Here is a 17,844-nt window from a genome sequence, read left to right as displayed (position 1 = left end):
GGAGGCTCCATTCTCCCCGGCGGTCAGGAGGTGGGGACCGAGGCCCTGGCTGCTGCAGGGGCTTCCCAGGGAGAGCTTGTTTCCTGAGGCTGTGGCACCGGGGCTGACCCTGTGTCTTCTGTGTCACCCCAATTGCCCAGGAACGCCTGGCCCAGCTGGCTCGTGAGGACGCCGAGCGGGAACTGAAGGAGAAGGAGGCTGCTCGGCGGAAGAAGGAGCTCCTAGAGCAGATGGAAAGGGCCCGCCACGAGCCCGTCAATCACTCAGACATGGTGGACAAGATGTTTGGCTTCCTGGGGACTTCAGGTGGCCTGCCAGGCCAGGAGGGCCAGGCACCTAGTGGCTTTGAGGTACCAGGCTGGGGACAGGGGCTCCAGAGGCCCCCACACCACTTGGGCTGATCCTCCCTCCTCCTGTGCCCTTGGCCTCAAAGCCCGCCCAGCCCCTCTGAGCAGTGGGTAGCTGGGATGAACTGGGTCCTGTCCCTCTCCAAGGCCATTCTCAGGTTTTTTTTTTTCTTTTTTTTTGAGATGGGGTCTCACCCTGTTGCTCAGGCTGGAGTGCAGTGGTGTGATCATAGCTCCCTGCAGACTTGAACTTCTGGGCTCAGGTGATCCTCCTGCCTGAGCTTCCCGAGTAGCTGGGACTCTAGGACATACCTCTTGTCTCCTTCAGGACCTGGAGCGAGGGCGGAGGGAGATGGTGGAGGAGGACCTGGATGCAGCCCTGCCCCTGCCTGACGAGGATGAGGAGGACCTCTCTGAGTATAAATTTGCCAAGTTTGCTGCCACCTACTTCCAGGGGACAACCACGCACTCCTACACCCGGCGGCCACTCAAACAGCCACTGCTCTACCATGATGACGAGGGTGACCAGCTGGTGAGGCCTGCCTGCCACTAGGTCACTGCTGGGTGGGGCCAGGGCTGGTGCTGTGGACTCTGCTGCTGCTGGTGGCCATAGGTGATGAGGGTGATCTGACTATAGTCTTCACTGTGGCACCTAGCCTAAGGGTTCACCATGCAGGAGGGGGTGTCTCCAGCCCTCTCCCCAAACCACCAGGTCATTCTGACAGCTTTAGCAATGTCCTCTGCTCTGGCCTCTGACATGCACGCTCTGCCCCAGGCAGCCCTGGCGGTCTGGATCACCATCCTCCGCTTCATGGGGGACCTCCCGGAGCCCAAGTACCACACAGCCATGAGTGACGGCAGCGAGAAGATCCCTGTGATGACCAAGATTTACGAGACCCTGGGCAAGAAGACGTACAAGAGGGAGCTGCAGGCCCTGCAGGGCGAGGGTGAGGTGAGGCCAAGGTGCCCTCTGGCTGATGTCCCTCCCAGGCCTACAGGGAGGGTTGCTGGCATCGCCAGCCTTGGGCTCCTCCACAGAAAAAGGATCCTATAATTCATCTCTGCCTCACCAACCCCTGCCTGCCACCCTCCTTTGTCTACTTGTGGGAACAAATATGTGAAACTTTTATAAACTGTGAAGTGCTGACCGTAACTGAGGGGCCTCACAGCAGAGCAGACGGGGGCTTTGCAGTTGGAGCCAGCTCCCATACTGTGTTTTTCTGAGTCTGTTTTCCTGACTGCCAGTTGGCTGGTGGGGGTGCAAGGGTAGGGTGAGCAGGTAGAGGGTGCCAGTGTAGGGGGCACCCTGTAAGCCTCACGTGGAAGCGAGATAGTTCCCCACAAAGTCTCGCTGTTGGGGGTCTCGTCATTGCTTTCTGCTCAGCCACTTGACCCTGATCCCTGCTGGTCCTGCAGGCCCAGCTCCCTGAGGGCCAGAAGAGGAGCAGTGTGAGACACAAGCTGGTGCATTTGACTCTGAAAAAGAAGTCCAAGCTCACAGAGGAGGTGAGGGCAGACACTGGGGGTCTGGCAGCCCACAGGTGGCTGCCTTAGGTGGGGTAGGCTGGAGCACAGCTAAGCTGGGGGCCCATGGGAGCAGGAGCAGGAGTGGACACTGTCTGTCCTCAGGGGTCTTGGCTGGCCAGGGACAGGACAGCATGGGTGGGTTGGTGGGTGATCAGGCAGACAGGACTGTCTGAAGAGGGTGGGATCTTAGGCTGGGGTGGGGAAGGGCTTCCTGGCAGAGGGCACTGAGCAGGGGAGGCTGGTAGCAGCACAGGTGAGAGGGAACACACTTCCAGCCAGGGTGCAGACCCGAGGCACTTGGTCCAAGGACCTTTGAGGCGTGGGAGCTTTCTGTGGAACAAGAGTGCTCAGGGAGCATGAACGGGATTAATTTATTCGAATTCATTCTTCAGTCACCTTGCCTTTTCTGGGCACTCTCCCAGCCCTTGTGCTCTGGGGTTGTCCAAGCTGGTGTGTGTGTGGCAGGGGAGGATGCATTGGAGAGGCAGACACAAACCAAGGCATTCACAGCGTTGGGGGCCAGGCCCCCATCCCCACATTTGCACATGCCAGTCCCTCTGCCTGAAACTCCTCCTTTCTCTGCCTGGGATCACCTCCTCCAGGAAGCCTCCCCAGCTCCTCCACTACAGGGTCAGGGGCTCCCACTTTACCTCTGCCCTTGTCCTGTCCCCACCTGAGGCACAAATCCAACCTTGCACGTGTGTGGCCTCAGATTTGAATACCTTCTCTGCCGCTTAATATTCAAGGGACCCAAGGAAGGAAATGCCCACTCCGTGGGGTCCTGGGAAGAAGGTGGAAATGGCAGCCGAGGGTGTTCGGTAGACACGAGGGCCTTCCATGGTGCTCCCTGTCTGTACCACCCACTCCTGCCGCTCACCTCTCACTCACCCTACCTCCTCTGGGCAGAGCTCGGGGCTTGTGCTATGGGCTGTGTGGGATGAGAGAGGAGAAACATCTCATAAGAACCAGTGTGAGCCTGGTCACTTTGGGGCTAAGGGTGTTGGTGACAGGGTGATGGTGACTGGTGGTTGGAACCTGGGGTATACTCCAGAACCCACAGTTTTGGGGGGGCCACCCCAGAGAGATAGGGGTCCCGCTTGGAGTCAGAAGCAGGTCCCTGTCCTGGCTGAGAGGACCTCCCTGGGGTGGGGGGTGGGGTGCAGGGTATCGAGGAGACGGCAGAGGAGCTCTGTCCCCAGAAGTGGGTGGCGCTGGGCCAGTGTGCCCCAGCTGTGTGGGCCAGTTATTGGCCCAGCATCTGCTGTGCATGTGGCAGGGGTAATGACAGTGCTGGGGAGCCCAGTTCTTCTGCTCACTCCTTAGATTCTGCTTTCTGGGGAGCAGGCAGCTTCGGGTGCTGGTGCCCTGGCTGGCAGGGGAATGCCCCTGACTTCACCTTCCCTGTCCTCTCCCTCTGGCCCAGGTGACCAAGAGGCTGCATGACGGGGAGTCCACGGTCCAGGGCAACAGCATGCTGGAGGACCGGCCCACCTCCAACCTGGAGAAGCTGCACTTCATCATCGGCAATGGCATCCTGCGGCCAGCTCTCCGGTCAGTGCTGGGAGGCGGGGGCACCGGGGCCTGAAAGTCTTTTGATGGCTGAGTGGTGCCTCTGTCAACTTAGCAAGAGATAAAGCAAGCAGGCCTGGGTTTGGCTTTGCTGGGAGCTAATTGGTGGAGTTAGGACCTTGGTGGAGTTATTTCATCTCTCTAAGCCTCTGATTCCTTGTCTGTAAAGGGGGAATCATAAAACAGGCATCCCTTGGAGATACTGCAGGTTCAGTTGAAGGCCACAGAAATAAATATCACAATAAAGAGAGCAGCACAAATATTTTGGCTTCCCAGTGCATATAAAGGTCATATTTATACTGTACTATAGTTTATGAAGTATGAAATACCATTATGTCTAAAAAATGTAGACACCTTGATTAGAAAATAATGCCGAAAATGCTAATGGTCATCTGAAAGTTGCATCTATTTGCTGGAGGGTCTTGCCTTGATGTTGATGGCTGCTGACTGATCAGAGTGGTGGTTGCTGAAGGTTAGAGTGGCTGTGGCAATTTATTAAGATAAGACAACAGTGAGATTTGCTGCATGAATGGACTGTTCTTTCTCACAAAATTTCTCTGTAGCATGCAATGTTGTTTGACAGCATTTTACCCACAGTAGAACTTCTTTCAAAATTGGAGTCAATCCTCTCAAACCCTGTTGCTGCTTTATCAAGTTGATGCAATATTCTAAATCCCTTGTTATCATTTCAACAATGTTCACGGCATCTTCACCAGTAGATTCCATTTCAAGAAACCACTTTCTTTGCTCATCCATAAGAGGCAACTCCTCATCCACTGAAATTTGATCATGGCATGGCAGCAACTCAGTCCCATCCTCAGGCCCCACTTCTCATTCTAGTTTTCTTGCTATTTATTTCCACCACATCTGCAGTTACTTCCTCTTGAAGTCTTGAGCCCCTCAGTCATTCATGAAGGTTGGAATTCACTTCTTCTAAACTCCTATTAATGTTAATAATTTGACCTCCTTCCATGCATCATGAATGTTCCGAATGGCATCGAGAATAGTGAATACTTTCCAGAAGCTTTTTCATTGATTTTGCCCAGATCCACCAGAGGAATCACTATCTATGGCAGCAATAGTCTTATCAAATGTATTTCTTAAATAAGAGTTGAAAGCCAAAATTACTCCTTGATCCATAGGTTGCAGAATGGATGTTGCATTAGCAGGCATGAAAATAACATTCATCTCCTTGTACATCATTCTTTTTGTTCGTTTGTTTGTTTGTTTTTGTTTTGTTTTGTTTTGAGACAGTCTCACTCTGTTGCCCAGGCTGGAGTGCAGTGGCGTGATCTAGGCTCACTGCAACCTCCACCTCCTGGGTTCAAGCAATTCTCCTGCCTCAGCCTCCCAAGTAGCTGGGACTACAGGCACTTGCCACCACATCTGGCTAATTTTTGTATTTTTAGTAGAGACGAGGTTTCACCGTGTTGGCCAGGCTAGTCTGGAACTCCTGACCCTGTGATCCACCCGCCTCAGCCTCCCAAAGTGCTGGGATTTCAGGCGTGAGCCCCTGTGTCCAGCCCCTTGTACATCATTTTTAAGGGCCCTAGGATTTTTGGAATGGTCACTGAGCATTGGCTTCAATGGAAAGTCAGCAGTGCATTAGCTCCTGACAGGAGATTCAGCTTGTCTTTTGAAACCTTGAAGCCAGCCATTGATTTCTCTCTAGCTATGAAAGTCCTAAATGACATCTTTTTCTGATAGAAGGCTGGTTCATCTCCATGGAAGATCTGTTGTTGAGTGTAATCACCTTCATTAGTGATTTTAGCTAGACCTTCTGGAAAACTTGTTGCAGCTTCTCCATCAGCACTTGTTGCTTCACCCTGCACTTCTACATTTTGGAGACAGCTTCTTGCTTTAAACCTCATGAGGTGATCTCTGTGAGCTTCCAACTTAGCTTCTGCAACTTCCTCACCTCTCTCAGCCTTCAGAGAATTGAAGAGAGAGTCTTCCTCTAGATTAGGCTTTGGCTTAAGGGAATGTTGTGGCTGGTTTGATTTATCCAGACCCCTAAAATTTTCTCCATATCAGCAAATAAGGCTGTTTCACTTTCCTATCATTTGTGTATTCACTGGAGTAGCATTTCTGATGTCCTTTAGGAACTATTCCTTTGCATTCACAAGTTGGTTAACTACGTGGCACAAGAGGCCCAGCTTTTGGTCTATCTTGGCTTTCACCATGCTTTACTCTCTAATCATTTCTAGCTTTTGATTAAAAGTGAAAAATGTGTGAGCTTCCTTTCACTTGAACACTTACAGGTCATCGTGGGGTTGTTAATTGGCCTAATTTCAATATGAATGTGTCTCAGGGAATCAGGAGGCCTGAGGAGAGGGAGAGAGGTGGGGGAATGGCTGGTGGGTAGAGCAGTCAGAACACATCTAACATTTATCAATTAGGTTTGCCATCTTCTATGGGCACGATTCACGGTGCACAAAACAACCACATTAGTAACATTAAAGATTACTGATCACAGATCACCACAGCAAATATAATAATAAATTTGAGATATTTCTAGAATTGCCAAAATGTGACAGAAACGTGAAGTGAGCACGTGCTGTTGGAGAAATGATGCTGGTAGACTTGTTCCATGCAGGGTCCTTGTAAACCAATTTGTAAAAAATGCAATGTCTGCAAAGTGTAATAGAGTGAAGTACAGTAAAATGAGGTGTGCCTGCAGCAGCTACCTCATACACAGGCTTGTGGGAAGATAAAGCTATGGAAAGTGTGTAGCACCAGACCTGGAGCATAGTAAGCGCCCTGTAGATGGTAGCTTTGATCATCATCATCCAACATGCATTTCCTGCTTTAACTCCCCTGCCGCCAGCTCACCTCGAGTCACCCACCCCAGGCCCATGGTCAGGGTTACTGTGGGCCACATGCCTGGGCATCCTGCAAGTACCTCCTTCCCCACAGGGCCAGGAGAGGCCTTTACCCAGGTCCCTGGGGTTTTGGGGAGTTGAAAGGAAGACCCAGGAGTTACCAGGAGCCACCAAAAAAATCAAGTCAGCTGATGAGAGCAGGGCTAGGACTTTTCTGAGAACAGTCTCTGCACAGGACAGGTCTGTCGGGAGAGCTGATGCCATGAATGTGTGCGTGCTGGTTGGGAGGACAGCAGGACGAGGCAGGGACCAAGCCCCACTTTCCTGATGGGAAACTGAGGTCCAGAGTAGGGAAGCGACTTGCCCAGGGGTCACTAGGCCTCCTGCCTCCTATCAGGCCCCCGTTTTTATCTCCCCAAGCCTAGTCACTACCTCACCGGGGTGGCCACACTGCCCAGGGCCACCCGCCAACAGGAGGAAAAGCAGCTGCTGCAGGTGTGTCTCAGGGGCAAGAATTTGCCTCCAAATTATCTCACCATCATACCTAAAGCTGACACTTCTAGAAAACACAGTGCCAGGAGCTCTGAACCAAGAGTCCAAAGGCTGGGGTGTCAGCTCCTTGAGGGGCCTCACACGGTGAATCCCTCCCTATTCTCAGGCTCTGTCTCCCCATCTGTAAAGTGAACGGAGACTCCTAGCTGCAGGTGATAATGTTTCACTAGTCTGTGGCAAGGTGGGAACAGGAGGGATGTTTCTAAAGCAAAACTTGTTTTCTTTAAAGGACTGCTCTGAGACTTTGCCCTTCCTACTACTTGGAAATTTAAAATTACCTTTGTTTTATGAGATAATTGGGATCTAGACAGTGAGCAGGTTGTGTGTGTTATAAATGTTCTCATTTATCATGATAAAAAAATGAGTAACTTCAGAATTTACTTTGAAATTATAAACTCTCAAAACTGTTGAGCCACTGAATTAGGTAATCCCAGCCCTGTCCTTTGGGAGAGAAGAGCAGCAGTGGGTGCCCCCTGGCGGTCACTGCATCGTCAGGGGTTCTGCCCTTGAACAGGCAGGCTGCAGTCTTAGAGCACCCAGGTTGCAGAGGAGAAGAACCATTCCCAAGAACAAGGACAGCAATAATTGCAGCTGGCATTTGTGAGGGGTTCACTGTGTCTGGCACTGTGCTAGGTGCATCATAAGCCTTGGCTCATTCGTCTTCACAGCAATCTTGTAAGGATTCCTTTAAAATGAACACCAAAAAATTACCTTAATTGTTTTCATCCCATTACAAAAGTCATACATGGCCCCTTAAATATTCAAACATTACAGAAACATACCAGAGACAAAGTCCCTACTCATTCCATCCCCCAGTGACACCCCAGGACGCTTTTCCTGTTTCTGCTTTGTCCGTTGCCATGGGTAGAAGTTGCACCTGCTGCCGTGACTATGGGCTGGGATCAGAGAGGTGAACTCACCTGCCTCAGTCACCAGCTGGTTAGGAAGGAGGCAGAGGTGGGGACTGTGCTTCTCATTAGCATGGTCACCTGTGGCTGCTGAGCCCAGAGCAGGATACACACCACCCTGGAGGGTGGGGCCCTGGCTGTGGGAACTGGATTGGGGTTGGGGAGGTGCTTTATGCCTGATGATTCTGTCTCCAAAGCCAGACCCCAGCCCTTGGCTCAGCCCTGCCACCCAGCCTCACTCTGCCTCCTCCTGGGTGGTCTTGGCAAGTTGGAGAGGACAGCTGTGTCGTGTCCCACCGGCTGCTGGGAGGAGGTGGGGACCGGGGCTGTTCCTCTGGGTGATTCCCCCTCCCTTGCCCTGCTGCCTGCCCAGGGATGAGATCTACTGCCAGATCAGCAAGCAGCTGACCCACAACCCCTCCAAGAGCAGCTATGCCCGGGGCTGGATTCTCGTGTCTCTCTGCGTGGGCTGTTTCGCCCCCTCCGAGAAGTTTGTCAAGGTAGGAAGGTGCCTGGCCTCCTGGAGCGGGAAGGGGAGCTGGGCCCTGTCCCAGCACTGTGGGGACAGCAATAGTCAGGGACTCCAAAGGGTCTGGTCACAAGACCCACCTGGCCACCCCCCACTGAGCCCCATCTTCCTGGCACCTCCTCCCTTCAGGCAGCCACTGCTTTGCCCCACACTCCCCTCAGCCCCATTCTACTTAGGAGGGGCTGAGTCTGATAGGAGCATGTCCCAGGCCCTCTGCACCCTCGCCTTGGGGCAGGCCTTGGGTGCTGGGGTCAGAGTGGAGCAGGTCACGGCAGGACCAACCCGACTGGCTGGTGCTGTGAAGGGGTGTGGAGAGGAGCCGCTAGGCTGAGCTGGGGGAGGTGGGGGAGGCCACAGAAGTGGCTGGAAATAGGTGGTGGATCTGAGAGAGTAGGGAAGCCATGGAAAGCAGCCTGGCCTGGAGAAGTGGCCTCCAAGTGCTGGGGAGCGCCTGGCGGCTGCCCTCACTACTCACATGGGGAGGCCCAGGGCTGCAGTGGGGCCGCCTCAGCGGGTGCTCTGGCTGCAGTACCTGCGGAACTTCATCCACGGGGGCCCGCCTGGCTACGCCCCGTACTGTGAGGAGCGTCTGAGGAGGACCTTTGTCAATGGGACACGGACACAGCCGCCCAGCTGGCTGGAGCTGCAGGTTCGTGCGTGTGTGTGCACGTGCTTGTGTGCATGTGCACAAGAGTGTGTGAGTGTGTGCATGTGTGTATGTGTGTGCGAGTGCATGTGTGTGTGTCCAGTGCACTCGAGTGCCCCAGAAACATTCCCCACTTTGAGACTCTGTGGTTCCTCAAGCACCTACCCTCAAGTTCTGGAACCCCAGGCCCATCAGAACAGAAAAGCCCCCAAAGGATGAGGGACTCCATTTGCTGGCCTTATGGTCAGGACAGCTTGGGCAAAGGAGATTCCCTCTGTGTCTCAATGCCTTTACCTGCCACATGATGAAGGTTATATGAAGTGACAGCAGAGCCCCCAGGCCTGTGGCAGCGCCCGAACTCCCAGCCCCAGGCCCTGACTCAGGGGTCCTAAAGGTCCACTGGGGTGGGGTGCACAGCAGGGCTCCCTAGACACCTGTGACGGGGACAAGCAGTGTCCCAGTGAGGTGCTGAGGCCTGGGGCGCCGGGGCAGCTCCAACCCCACAGAAAGCAGAGAGCCAAAGTCCAGAGGGGCGAGCCGGTCTGAAGGGAAGGGACTCCACAAACCCTCCTGGGGCACTTCCAGGCCACCAAGTCCAAGAAGCCAATCATGCTGCCCGTGACATTCATGGACGGGACCACCAAGACCCTGCTGACAGACTCGGCAACCACGGCCAAGGAGCTCTGCAATGCGCTGGCCGACAAGATCTCTCTCAAGGACCGCTTCGGGTTCTCCCTCTACATTGCCCTGTTTGACAAGGTATGGGCGCCCAGAAGCACCTCCTCCCGGCCCCAGTCCAGGCCTCCAGTGCTGCCACCTACTGGCTGGGGCTACTCACCCTTGAGCACCTTGGTTTCCCCGAGCCGGCGCTAATTGGCTCTGCCTGACTCGTTAGGACTGCTGAGAACTCGGCCAGGTGCGGTTGTTCATGCCTGTAATCCCAGTACTTTGGGAGGCTGAGGTGGTCGGATCACAAAGTCAGGAGTTCAAGACCAGCCTGGCCAACGTAGTGAAGCCTCGTCTTTACTAAAAAAAAACAAAAATTAGTGGGACATGGTGGCACACACCTGTAATCCCAGCTACTCAAGAGGCTGAGGCAGGAGAATCGCTTGAACCCAGGAGGCGGAGGTTGTGGTGAGCTGAGATCACGCCACCGCACTCCAGCCTGGGCGACAGAGTGAGACTCTGTCTCAAAAGAAAAAAAAAAAAAACAGAGCTCTTCGGCACCCAAGGGAAAACCCAGCAGTAGGATGTCCTCAGTCCTGTGTCCCCAGGCCCAGTGAATCCTCTCCTGGTGCTGAAGGAAGAGCATGGCACAGGCTGAGGGGAGGGCTGCGCAGCCCTTGCGTGCAGATGGGAATGGAATTCCCTCTCAGGTTGCTGTGGCGTCTGATGGAGAAACTCCTTAGCAAACAGGAGTTCCTTCACACTTGCCCTCAAGCAGCTGGGGCGTGAACAGCCCACAGACTCGCCTTGAAGGCTAGAGCCTCCTCGGCTGAGCGGGACCTGGGGCTTGGGTGATTTTGCCTCCACCCCCAGCAACATCATGCTCAGCAGAGGGGCCCCCGCCCACAAGCCCAGGGGAGGTACCATGTTGCTGGACACAGTTTGCCTGGATGTTTCTCACCGATGCTCCTGTGTTTCCAGGTACTCTCTGTTCAGTTTCCCACTTCTACTAGAAAATGGGACTTTTCACATCACTGTGCCCAGAACTGAGGCTAGGAAGGCAATCGTGGGGGTGCTGCTCAGAGCCCAAGGCTGGGATCTGGTCTGCCTCCTGGGGGCCTTGGACGTGTCCCTGCCCCTCGCTGGGCCTCGGTTTTCTGTCTGAACTGACCGTTGGCACCGTCGAGGCTCCTCATAGTCCTTCCCTGACTCTGTGCCTGCTCCCCTCCCCGCTGTGCCCGCAGGTGTCCTCCCTGGGCAGCGGCAGCGACCATGTCATGGACGCCATCTCCCAGTGCGAGCAGTATGCCAAGGAGCAGGGTGCCCAGGAGCGCAACGCCCCCTGGAGGCTCTTCTTCCGCAAAGAGGTCTTCACACCCTGGCACAGCCCCTCTGAGGACAACGTGGCCACCAACCTTATCTACCAGCAGGTGGTGCGAGGAGTCAAGTTTGGGGAGTACAGGTGTGAGAAGGTGAGTGGAAGGGAACCTCCTGCCAGGCTGGCTTGGCTCACAGCCTGCTGTTTTCCACATTTGGGCTGAGTGCTCCTCTGTGAGCCATCATTAGCTTAGGCTGAGGTGAGCCTTACCACAGTTGGGCACTCTCCAGGCTCCTGGATGGACACCACCTACTTCAGGGGGCTCGGGAGGTGAGGTGAGATGTCAGGAGCAAGGGCTTCTGAGCATGTCCTGAATTCGCCAGTGGAGGAGGCCCCCACACTGCTGTAGTGACTGTGCATGCTACAGAGGACGTGCCTCAGGACCTGCTGCACTGTTCTGAGTGTGTCTAGTAAGCGCTGCTCTAAATGAGAAAGACAGCCATTCCTTGGATCAGAATTTGCAAATGTGTATTCTTTTTTCTCCTTCTGAGGACAGGAGTTATATGGTTGCTTTGTTTTTGATAATGGTAATGGTAGCTATGGTTCTGTTGGTGATTGTGAGGGAGGGATAAGAAAGGAGGTGATGACAATGAAGAGGATGGTTGGTGGTGGTAACATTGGTAGAGGTAATGATGGTGTTGATGGTGGTGGTGGAGACAGTGATGATGGTTGGTGGTGATGGTGGATGTAGGTAGTGATGGTGTTGATGGTGGTGGTGGAGACAGTGATGATGGTTGGTGGTGATGGTGGATGTAGGTAGTGATGGTGTTGATGGTGGTGGTGGAGACAGTGATGATGGTTGGTGGTGATGGTGGATGTAGTGATGGTGGTGGTGGTGGTGGAGACAGTGATAATGGTGATGGTGGATGTAGTGATGGTGTTGGTAGTGATGATGGTAGTGATGGTGGGTGGAGGCAGTGATGGTGTTGGTGATGGTGGAGGTAGTGATGTTAGTGATGATGGTATTGTTGGTGCTGATGACAGTGGTGATATTGGAGGTAGGGATGATGTCGGTGATGGTGGTGGTGGTGGAGGTAGTGATAGTGCTGGTGTTGATGACAGTGTTGTTGGTAGTGATGATGGTGATGGTAAAGGTAGTGATGATGGTGTTGACAATGACAGTGTTGTTGGTAGTGATGGTGTTGGTGATGACAGTGTTGTTGGTGGTGATGGTGGTGGTGATGGTGGAGGCAGTAATGATGTTGGTGATAGTGTTGTTGTTGGTGGTGGTGGTGATGGTGGAGGCAGTAATGATGTTGGTGATAGTGTTGTTGGTGGTGGTGGTGGTGATGGTGGAGGCAGTAATGATGTTGGTGATAGTGTTGTAGGTAGTGATGGTGGTGATGGTGGAGGTAGTGGTGGTAGTTTTGTTGGTGAAAGTGGTGATGATAATGGTGGCATTGGTGGTGGTAAGCAAATATTCAGGCAGAGCGCATTAGTATAGCCACACCAGTTGCTAAAGTTCTGAAATATTTCAAACTGGTTGGAAAATATCTATTGCCTTCAAGGCCTCCAGAAGCCTTTCTCTATGCCCTTGCTGCTGGAGCTCTGGGGAGCCCTAGGTAGGCATCACTGGGGCTTCTGTGCACCAGGCCAGGCAGAGAAGGGGCAAATGTCCAATGGCCACTTGGTTCTCTGAACCCTCTACAGTAGATCCTGCCAGCTGTTAACCACTTTAACCATCCCCCAAGTGCTTAACGATGGTGATGGAGGCAGCCACAGTGATGCACTCCCCTCACTTTGACCCCTCCAGCAGACCCCAGGTGTCTCCCATTCTCTAGGGCAGATGCTTCCTCTTCTGCTGTTTGTCAGCTCCGGTCACTGTCTCACAGGGCTGAGTGTGCAGTGGCTGCTCGATGGGCTGGCTTTTTTCTTTGCGTCACTTTTTGTGCCCCTGGGCAGAGTCCAGCTCCATGCCAGTGCGAAAGGGACCCAGGAGAAGGTGAGGGTGTGGCCCTGCCCTTGGGGAGCTCATGGTTCCTCTGAGCAGACAAGAATTCCCTGGTGAATCAGTGAGAAGCCTGGGCCCCAAAAGCCAGGCTCTGAGAGCTACAGGAGTCAGGGCCAGGAGAGGGGCCTGGAGCCTTTGGTGGTGTGGAAGGGCTTCCTGGAGGGGCCTGGGCCAATGCATGACCTAGGCCTCCCCCCACCTAGGAGGACGACCTGGCTGAGCTGGCCTCCCAGCAGTACTTTGTGGACTATGGCTCTGAGATGATCCTGGAGCGCCTCCTGAACCTCGTACCCACCTACATCCCCGACCGCGAGATCACGCCCCTGAAGACGCTGGAGAAGTGGGCCCAGTTGGCCATTGCCGCCCACAAGAAGGTGAAGGGCTGGGAGGAGTCTTAGAGAAGGGATGTGGACCTGAACAACCAAGGAGGTCCCAGTCCTCATCTGAACCTGTCTGTTGGGGCTGCGGGAGATGGCATGGCACCTGACCTCCCACCTCCCAGTGGCCCTTCCTCACTGGACATCAGCTTACTCATTCTCCTGCCATCTGTGTGCCAGGCACACAGAGGGGATCAGACTTAACCCTGCAGCCTCTGTGGGGCCATGGGTATTGGGGCCCCTTTCCTGGTCTTGTGCCAGCCACTTGTTGGTGCTACAGCTTCCAGAGCTGCAGCTTAGGAGAGGTGGTGGACGCTAGACAGAGCTTTAGGAATTGTACCTCCTTTTTCCTAAAAGAACTCCAGCCCAACTTCCTGCCTGGGGAGCTTTAGGGACAGGCCCCCTTGACCCGCTTGCTTGGAGCCCAGGCCCATAACCAGCCATGAGTGGTTCCCTCCCAAGCTAAGAGCCTGCCCAAGTAGAGCAGGGGTATCCAAATGAGGAGAAGGTGGGAGCACTGGCTGCTGGTAGGGGACCCAGGGCCTCCTCATCTCCATAGTCTAGCTGTGCAAGAGAATTGTCCCTGCACATAAGTCGAGGGCTCCATAGTCTGAGAGCGCCACAGGCCCGCGGTCTCACCCCTCCACCTCGCGGCCTCCGTCCTCACCCGGGAGCCCTGTGTCGCCTCCACCTGACCGTGTGCCTTCTCTAGTCAGCTCCCCACCAGCCTCTGCCTCTCCCTGAGTCCCGAGTGCCCTCTGCGCCAGCCTGCTTCCCCTGAGGCCCTCACCCCCCTGAACCCCACTTCAGAGGAGGAGCGTCTCCTCCCTGCCACCCCTCTGTCCCTCATGTGAGACCCCTGCCCTTCATCCTCAGACACCTCCTCTCCCTTGGCCCTCACGTGCCGGCAGTCACTGCAGCCTGTCCAGCTGCCTTCCAAACAGCTGCAGCCTCCACCCCCACCTCCGTGAGGGCCTCCTCGGGGCTCACTGCCACTGTGGCATGTGGTACATCCTGGGTGGGGCGCTATTATTATGCATTCATTTTATTTTGGGTGCTTGTCATGTGCTGGGCACCAGGACCTGGAGACACAGCCCTTTGTGGGACAGACACGGTTTCTGCCCTTTGGAGCCCACAGCTAAGCTGGGTCTCTCCTGGACTGAAGCTCCTCAGAGTATCTGACCCGGAGCCCTGGGCCAGGCCCCTCCTAGAATGGACAGTTGTGAATCACAGTTTTTGTAGGGTGGGAGGGTGCATTGTTCATTTTCTAGGTCTGCCATAACCAAGTGCCACAGACTAGGTGGTTTCAACAACAGAAATAAATGTATTTCCTTCCAGTTCTGGAGCCTGGAGCTCCGAGATCAAGGTGTTGGCAGGGGCTTTCTCCTGAGGCTTCTCCTCTCAGCCTGCAGATGGCCATCCTCTCCATCTGTCACCACACGGTGACGTGTGCACATGCACATCTGAGTCCAAATATCCTCCTCTTAAAAAGGCACCAGACATATTGGATTACAGCCCGCCCAAAAGATCTCATTAGTGACCTCTTTAAAGACCTTATCTCTGGGCCAGGCGCAGTGGCTCACGCCTGTAATCCCAGCACTTTGGGACGCCAAGGCGGGTGAATCATGAGGTCAGGAGTTCGAGACCAGCCTGGCCAACATGGCAAAACCCCGTCTCTACTAAAAATGCAAAAATTCACCAGGTGTGTTAGTGGGTGCCTGTAATCCTAGCTACTCGGGAGGCTGAGGCAGGAGAATCACTTAAACCTTGGAGGCAGAGGTTTCAGTGAGCTGAGATTGTGCCATTGTGCTACAGCCTAGGGGACAAGAGCAAGACTCCTTCTCAAAAAAGAAAAAAAAAAAAAATCTTATCTCCAAATAAGGTTACATTCTGGGGGTGAAGACTGTAATATGCAAATATGGTGGGTGGGGGAAGGAAGCACACAATTCAGTCCATAACAAGAGGTGTTTTGAAAACATCTTATTTTGAAATAATTTCAAACTTATGGAGAAATTGCACATTCAAAAAAGTAGGACTGCTGTGTGCACTTCACTTCCCAGATTCACTGGATGCTAGCCACACTTGCTCAGTGATTTGTCTCTCTGCCTACATATGTATTTTCTCTGAGTCATTTGAGCTTGGGTTGATGACATTGAGCCATTTGCCTCTGAATTCTCACTGCTCTCAGGATGGCACCCCTCATGGGCTCTCTCATGGGTGGAGATGGGGCCGTCTGTGAGCTGGCATACACATCCACTCTTACCTATTCCTGTGTCTACATACTATAAAAACCAGGATTTCACTCTGACCCCTCCAATGCTACCCCAGAACCCCAGAGTTCTCACTAGCGCTTGGGGAAGTATTTTTAGAGAAACACAATGCTGGTGCTTTTGTATCTTACCAAGAGCACGGCAGCACCCCCCACAGATCACCTCACCTCCAGGGTCCAGTTCTCCCTGGACACACTGATCTTTCTAACTCCCAGATTCACCAGATCAGTTTCTTGCAGTTGTGGCTGCACTCACAGTCCGCCAGGACCTGGCTCCCCACGCCGTGTCCCCAATTCCCTCTCTTCCCAGTCTGCAGTCTGCACTGACCCGGGACCTTGGGCCTCCCACATGCTCTGGCTGGAATCCTTGCTTCCCTGTCTCTGCTCAACTGGGAACTCCCTGGAGGGGCAGCTATGCTTTCTCTGACTTTGGGCCGCAGCACCTGCATAGAGGTGGCACTCGAAAGTGCTCACTGATGTTGATGAATGAGAAGGGTGGGGACAGGGTGGCTGCAGACAGATGGGAGCAGGGCAAGGCCATGATGCACAGGAGGTGCAGGAGCCCCAGGCTGCTCCTAGCTAGAAGGCAGCAGCAGCTGATTTTTAGAGCAAACTCACCTGTACATTGTCTTGTGTCCCTCTGTCCCTTTTTTCCCTCCAGGGGATTTATGCCCAGAGGAGAACTGATGCCCAGAAGGTCAAAGAGGATGTGGTCAATTATGCCCGCTTTAAGTGGCCCTTACTCTTCTCCAGGTTTTATGAAGCCTACAAATTCTCAGGTACCCCCAGCCTGCGACGCTCCCAGTCCCTTGCTCTGTAGCTCCAGTCCACAACAGGGGAGGGAAGCGGCTTGAGCCAGGGGCCCCCGTCAATGGAACTCTTGCCTGCTGGCTGCTTGGTCTGTTCTGGTCAATGCTGCTGAGTGGGTCCTGCCTCCCCAACACCCAGTAGCGACTCCATGGCACATCTTATGTGCACACGGTGGTGCATAAGATTGAAAAACTGAGTGAGGATTGATTCATTAAGGCACGTACTGTGTATAGAGCAGGGTGGCCCACACAGGCCACTGGCTCAGCCGTCCTTGGGCCATCGTTACTGGGCACCTGCTCTGTGCCAGGCCCTGTGCTGATGCTGCTGTTCACAGAACCAACAAGTACCAGGGCTGGAGGGAACCCTGGGTCTCAGTCCAACCCCGCCCCAGATCCCACCTCAGTGCAGGGCAGGGACTTGTCCAAAGCTGCACAAAGACCAGTGGCAGGAGTGGGACCCAAACCAGTTTCCCAATTCAACACTCTCTTCCTATTGCACTTTGGGTTTTGTCACATAGCGAGTTTGTGCTCTCTGGGCCTCAGTTTCCCTATCTGTAAAACAGAAATCAGTGTATTGCCACCTCCTTGGCCATTATGAGGACTGAGAAGGGCTGGGCCTAGGGGTGGGAGGCCTGCCTCTCAGTGCCTTGGTCTCGACCCCAGGCCCCAGCCTCCCCAAGAACGACGTGATCGTGGCTGTCAACTGGACGGGCGTGTACTTTGTGGACGAGCAGGAGCAGGTACTTCTGGAGCTGTCCTTCCCAGAGATCATGGCCGTGTCCAGCAGCAGGTGAGGAGGGCCGCATGGAGACGCAGACAGACAGAGGGGAAGGAGAGGGGCCGGAGCTTCCCTGTGGGTCACTGGAAGTGAAGAGACATGCAGTGGCCTGCCTGGTTGCTCGTGATTGGGCAGTTTGTACCGCACTGTGAAGACCCCTCTGGCACCTCCTAGCGGAGGGATGGGCGTGGGCTTTACAGCACATTAAGGCTGTTCTGAGACAGGACTGGGCTGTCAGGACAGGTAGGGGCAGGCGAGTGTGTACAAAAGAGCTTGACCTGGGGTTCAGGGGCCTGGGTAGCACTCACTCTCTGTCTTCATTCCTAAAGCAGGAGTCTTAATACTTTTCTTGCATAACAGTGGTGAGGAATGAATGCAATAATAGATGGGAGAGCTCTTTGTAAACTGCAGAGCACGGCCACACAGGTGGAATGGTGGGGTGGGTTGCTGGGACTGACTGGCTTTCCTAGCAGTGCAGTGGCTCCCTCCCCCACCATCTGGGGCTTGTAGCAGTGTCTTTGGGTTATGTCTGATATGGGCTGGAGACCAGACACATGCCAGGCACACAGGATGCAGTAGTGACAAGATAGTCCTTGTCCTCTTGGATCTTCAGTCAAGAGAGGAGACAGACATTGAATAGGCCATTTTAAAGCATGCTATGATCAGGGCTGTGGGAGGGCAGGGAGGACTACCTGGAGGAAGTGGCATGTAGGTTG

The 17,844-nt window shown here is 54.0% G+C and overlaps 1 protein-coding gene across 3 annotated transcripts in view; it reads left to right on the top strand.

Moving 5' to 3' along the window:
• The window catches only part of MYO7A (myosin VIIA), an 86,890-nt gene that overhangs the window by 53,171 nt on the left and 15,875 nt on the right, over nucleotides 1-17,844 (top strand). For all 3 annotated transcript variants that reach the window (XM_011989738.1, XM_011989740.1, XM_011989739.1), the window contains exons 23-34: nucleotides 141-350; nucleotides 676-879; nucleotides 1,123-1,299; nucleotides 1,764-1,853; nucleotides 3,298-3,425; nucleotides 8,099-8,225; nucleotides 8,784-8,903; nucleotides 9,486-9,659; nucleotides 10,811-11,038; nucleotides 13,099-13,269; nucleotides 16,203-16,320; nucleotides 17,014-17,140. In XM_011989738.1, coding sequence (XP_011845128.1) covers nucleotides 141-350; nucleotides 676-879; nucleotides 1,123-1,299; nucleotides 1,764-1,853; nucleotides 3,298-3,425; nucleotides 8,099-8,225; nucleotides 8,784-8,903; nucleotides 9,486-9,659; nucleotides 10,811-11,038; nucleotides 13,099-13,269; nucleotides 16,203-16,320; nucleotides 17,014-17,140 — 1,874 coding nt within the window. The remainder of the gene's footprint in view (nucleotides 1-140; nucleotides 351-675; nucleotides 880-1,122; nucleotides 1,300-1,763; nucleotides 1,854-3,297; nucleotides 3,426-8,098; nucleotides 8,226-8,783; nucleotides 8,904-9,485; nucleotides 9,660-10,810; nucleotides 11,039-13,098; nucleotides 13,270-16,202; nucleotides 16,321-17,013; nucleotides 17,141-17,844) is intronic.

Source organism: Mandrillus leucophaeus, unplaced genomic scaffold, assembly GCF_000951045.1.
Source record: "Mandrillus leucophaeus isolate KB7577 unplaced genomic scaffold, Mleu.le_1.0 Scaffold360, whole genome shotgun sequence".
Classification (NCBI taxonomy): Eukaryota; Metazoa; Chordata; class Mammalia; order Primates; family Cercopithecidae; genus Mandrillus; species Mandrillus leucophaeus.
Note: the sequence above shows the minus strand (reverse complement) of the source record. Positions and strands in the feature narration are given on the sequence as shown.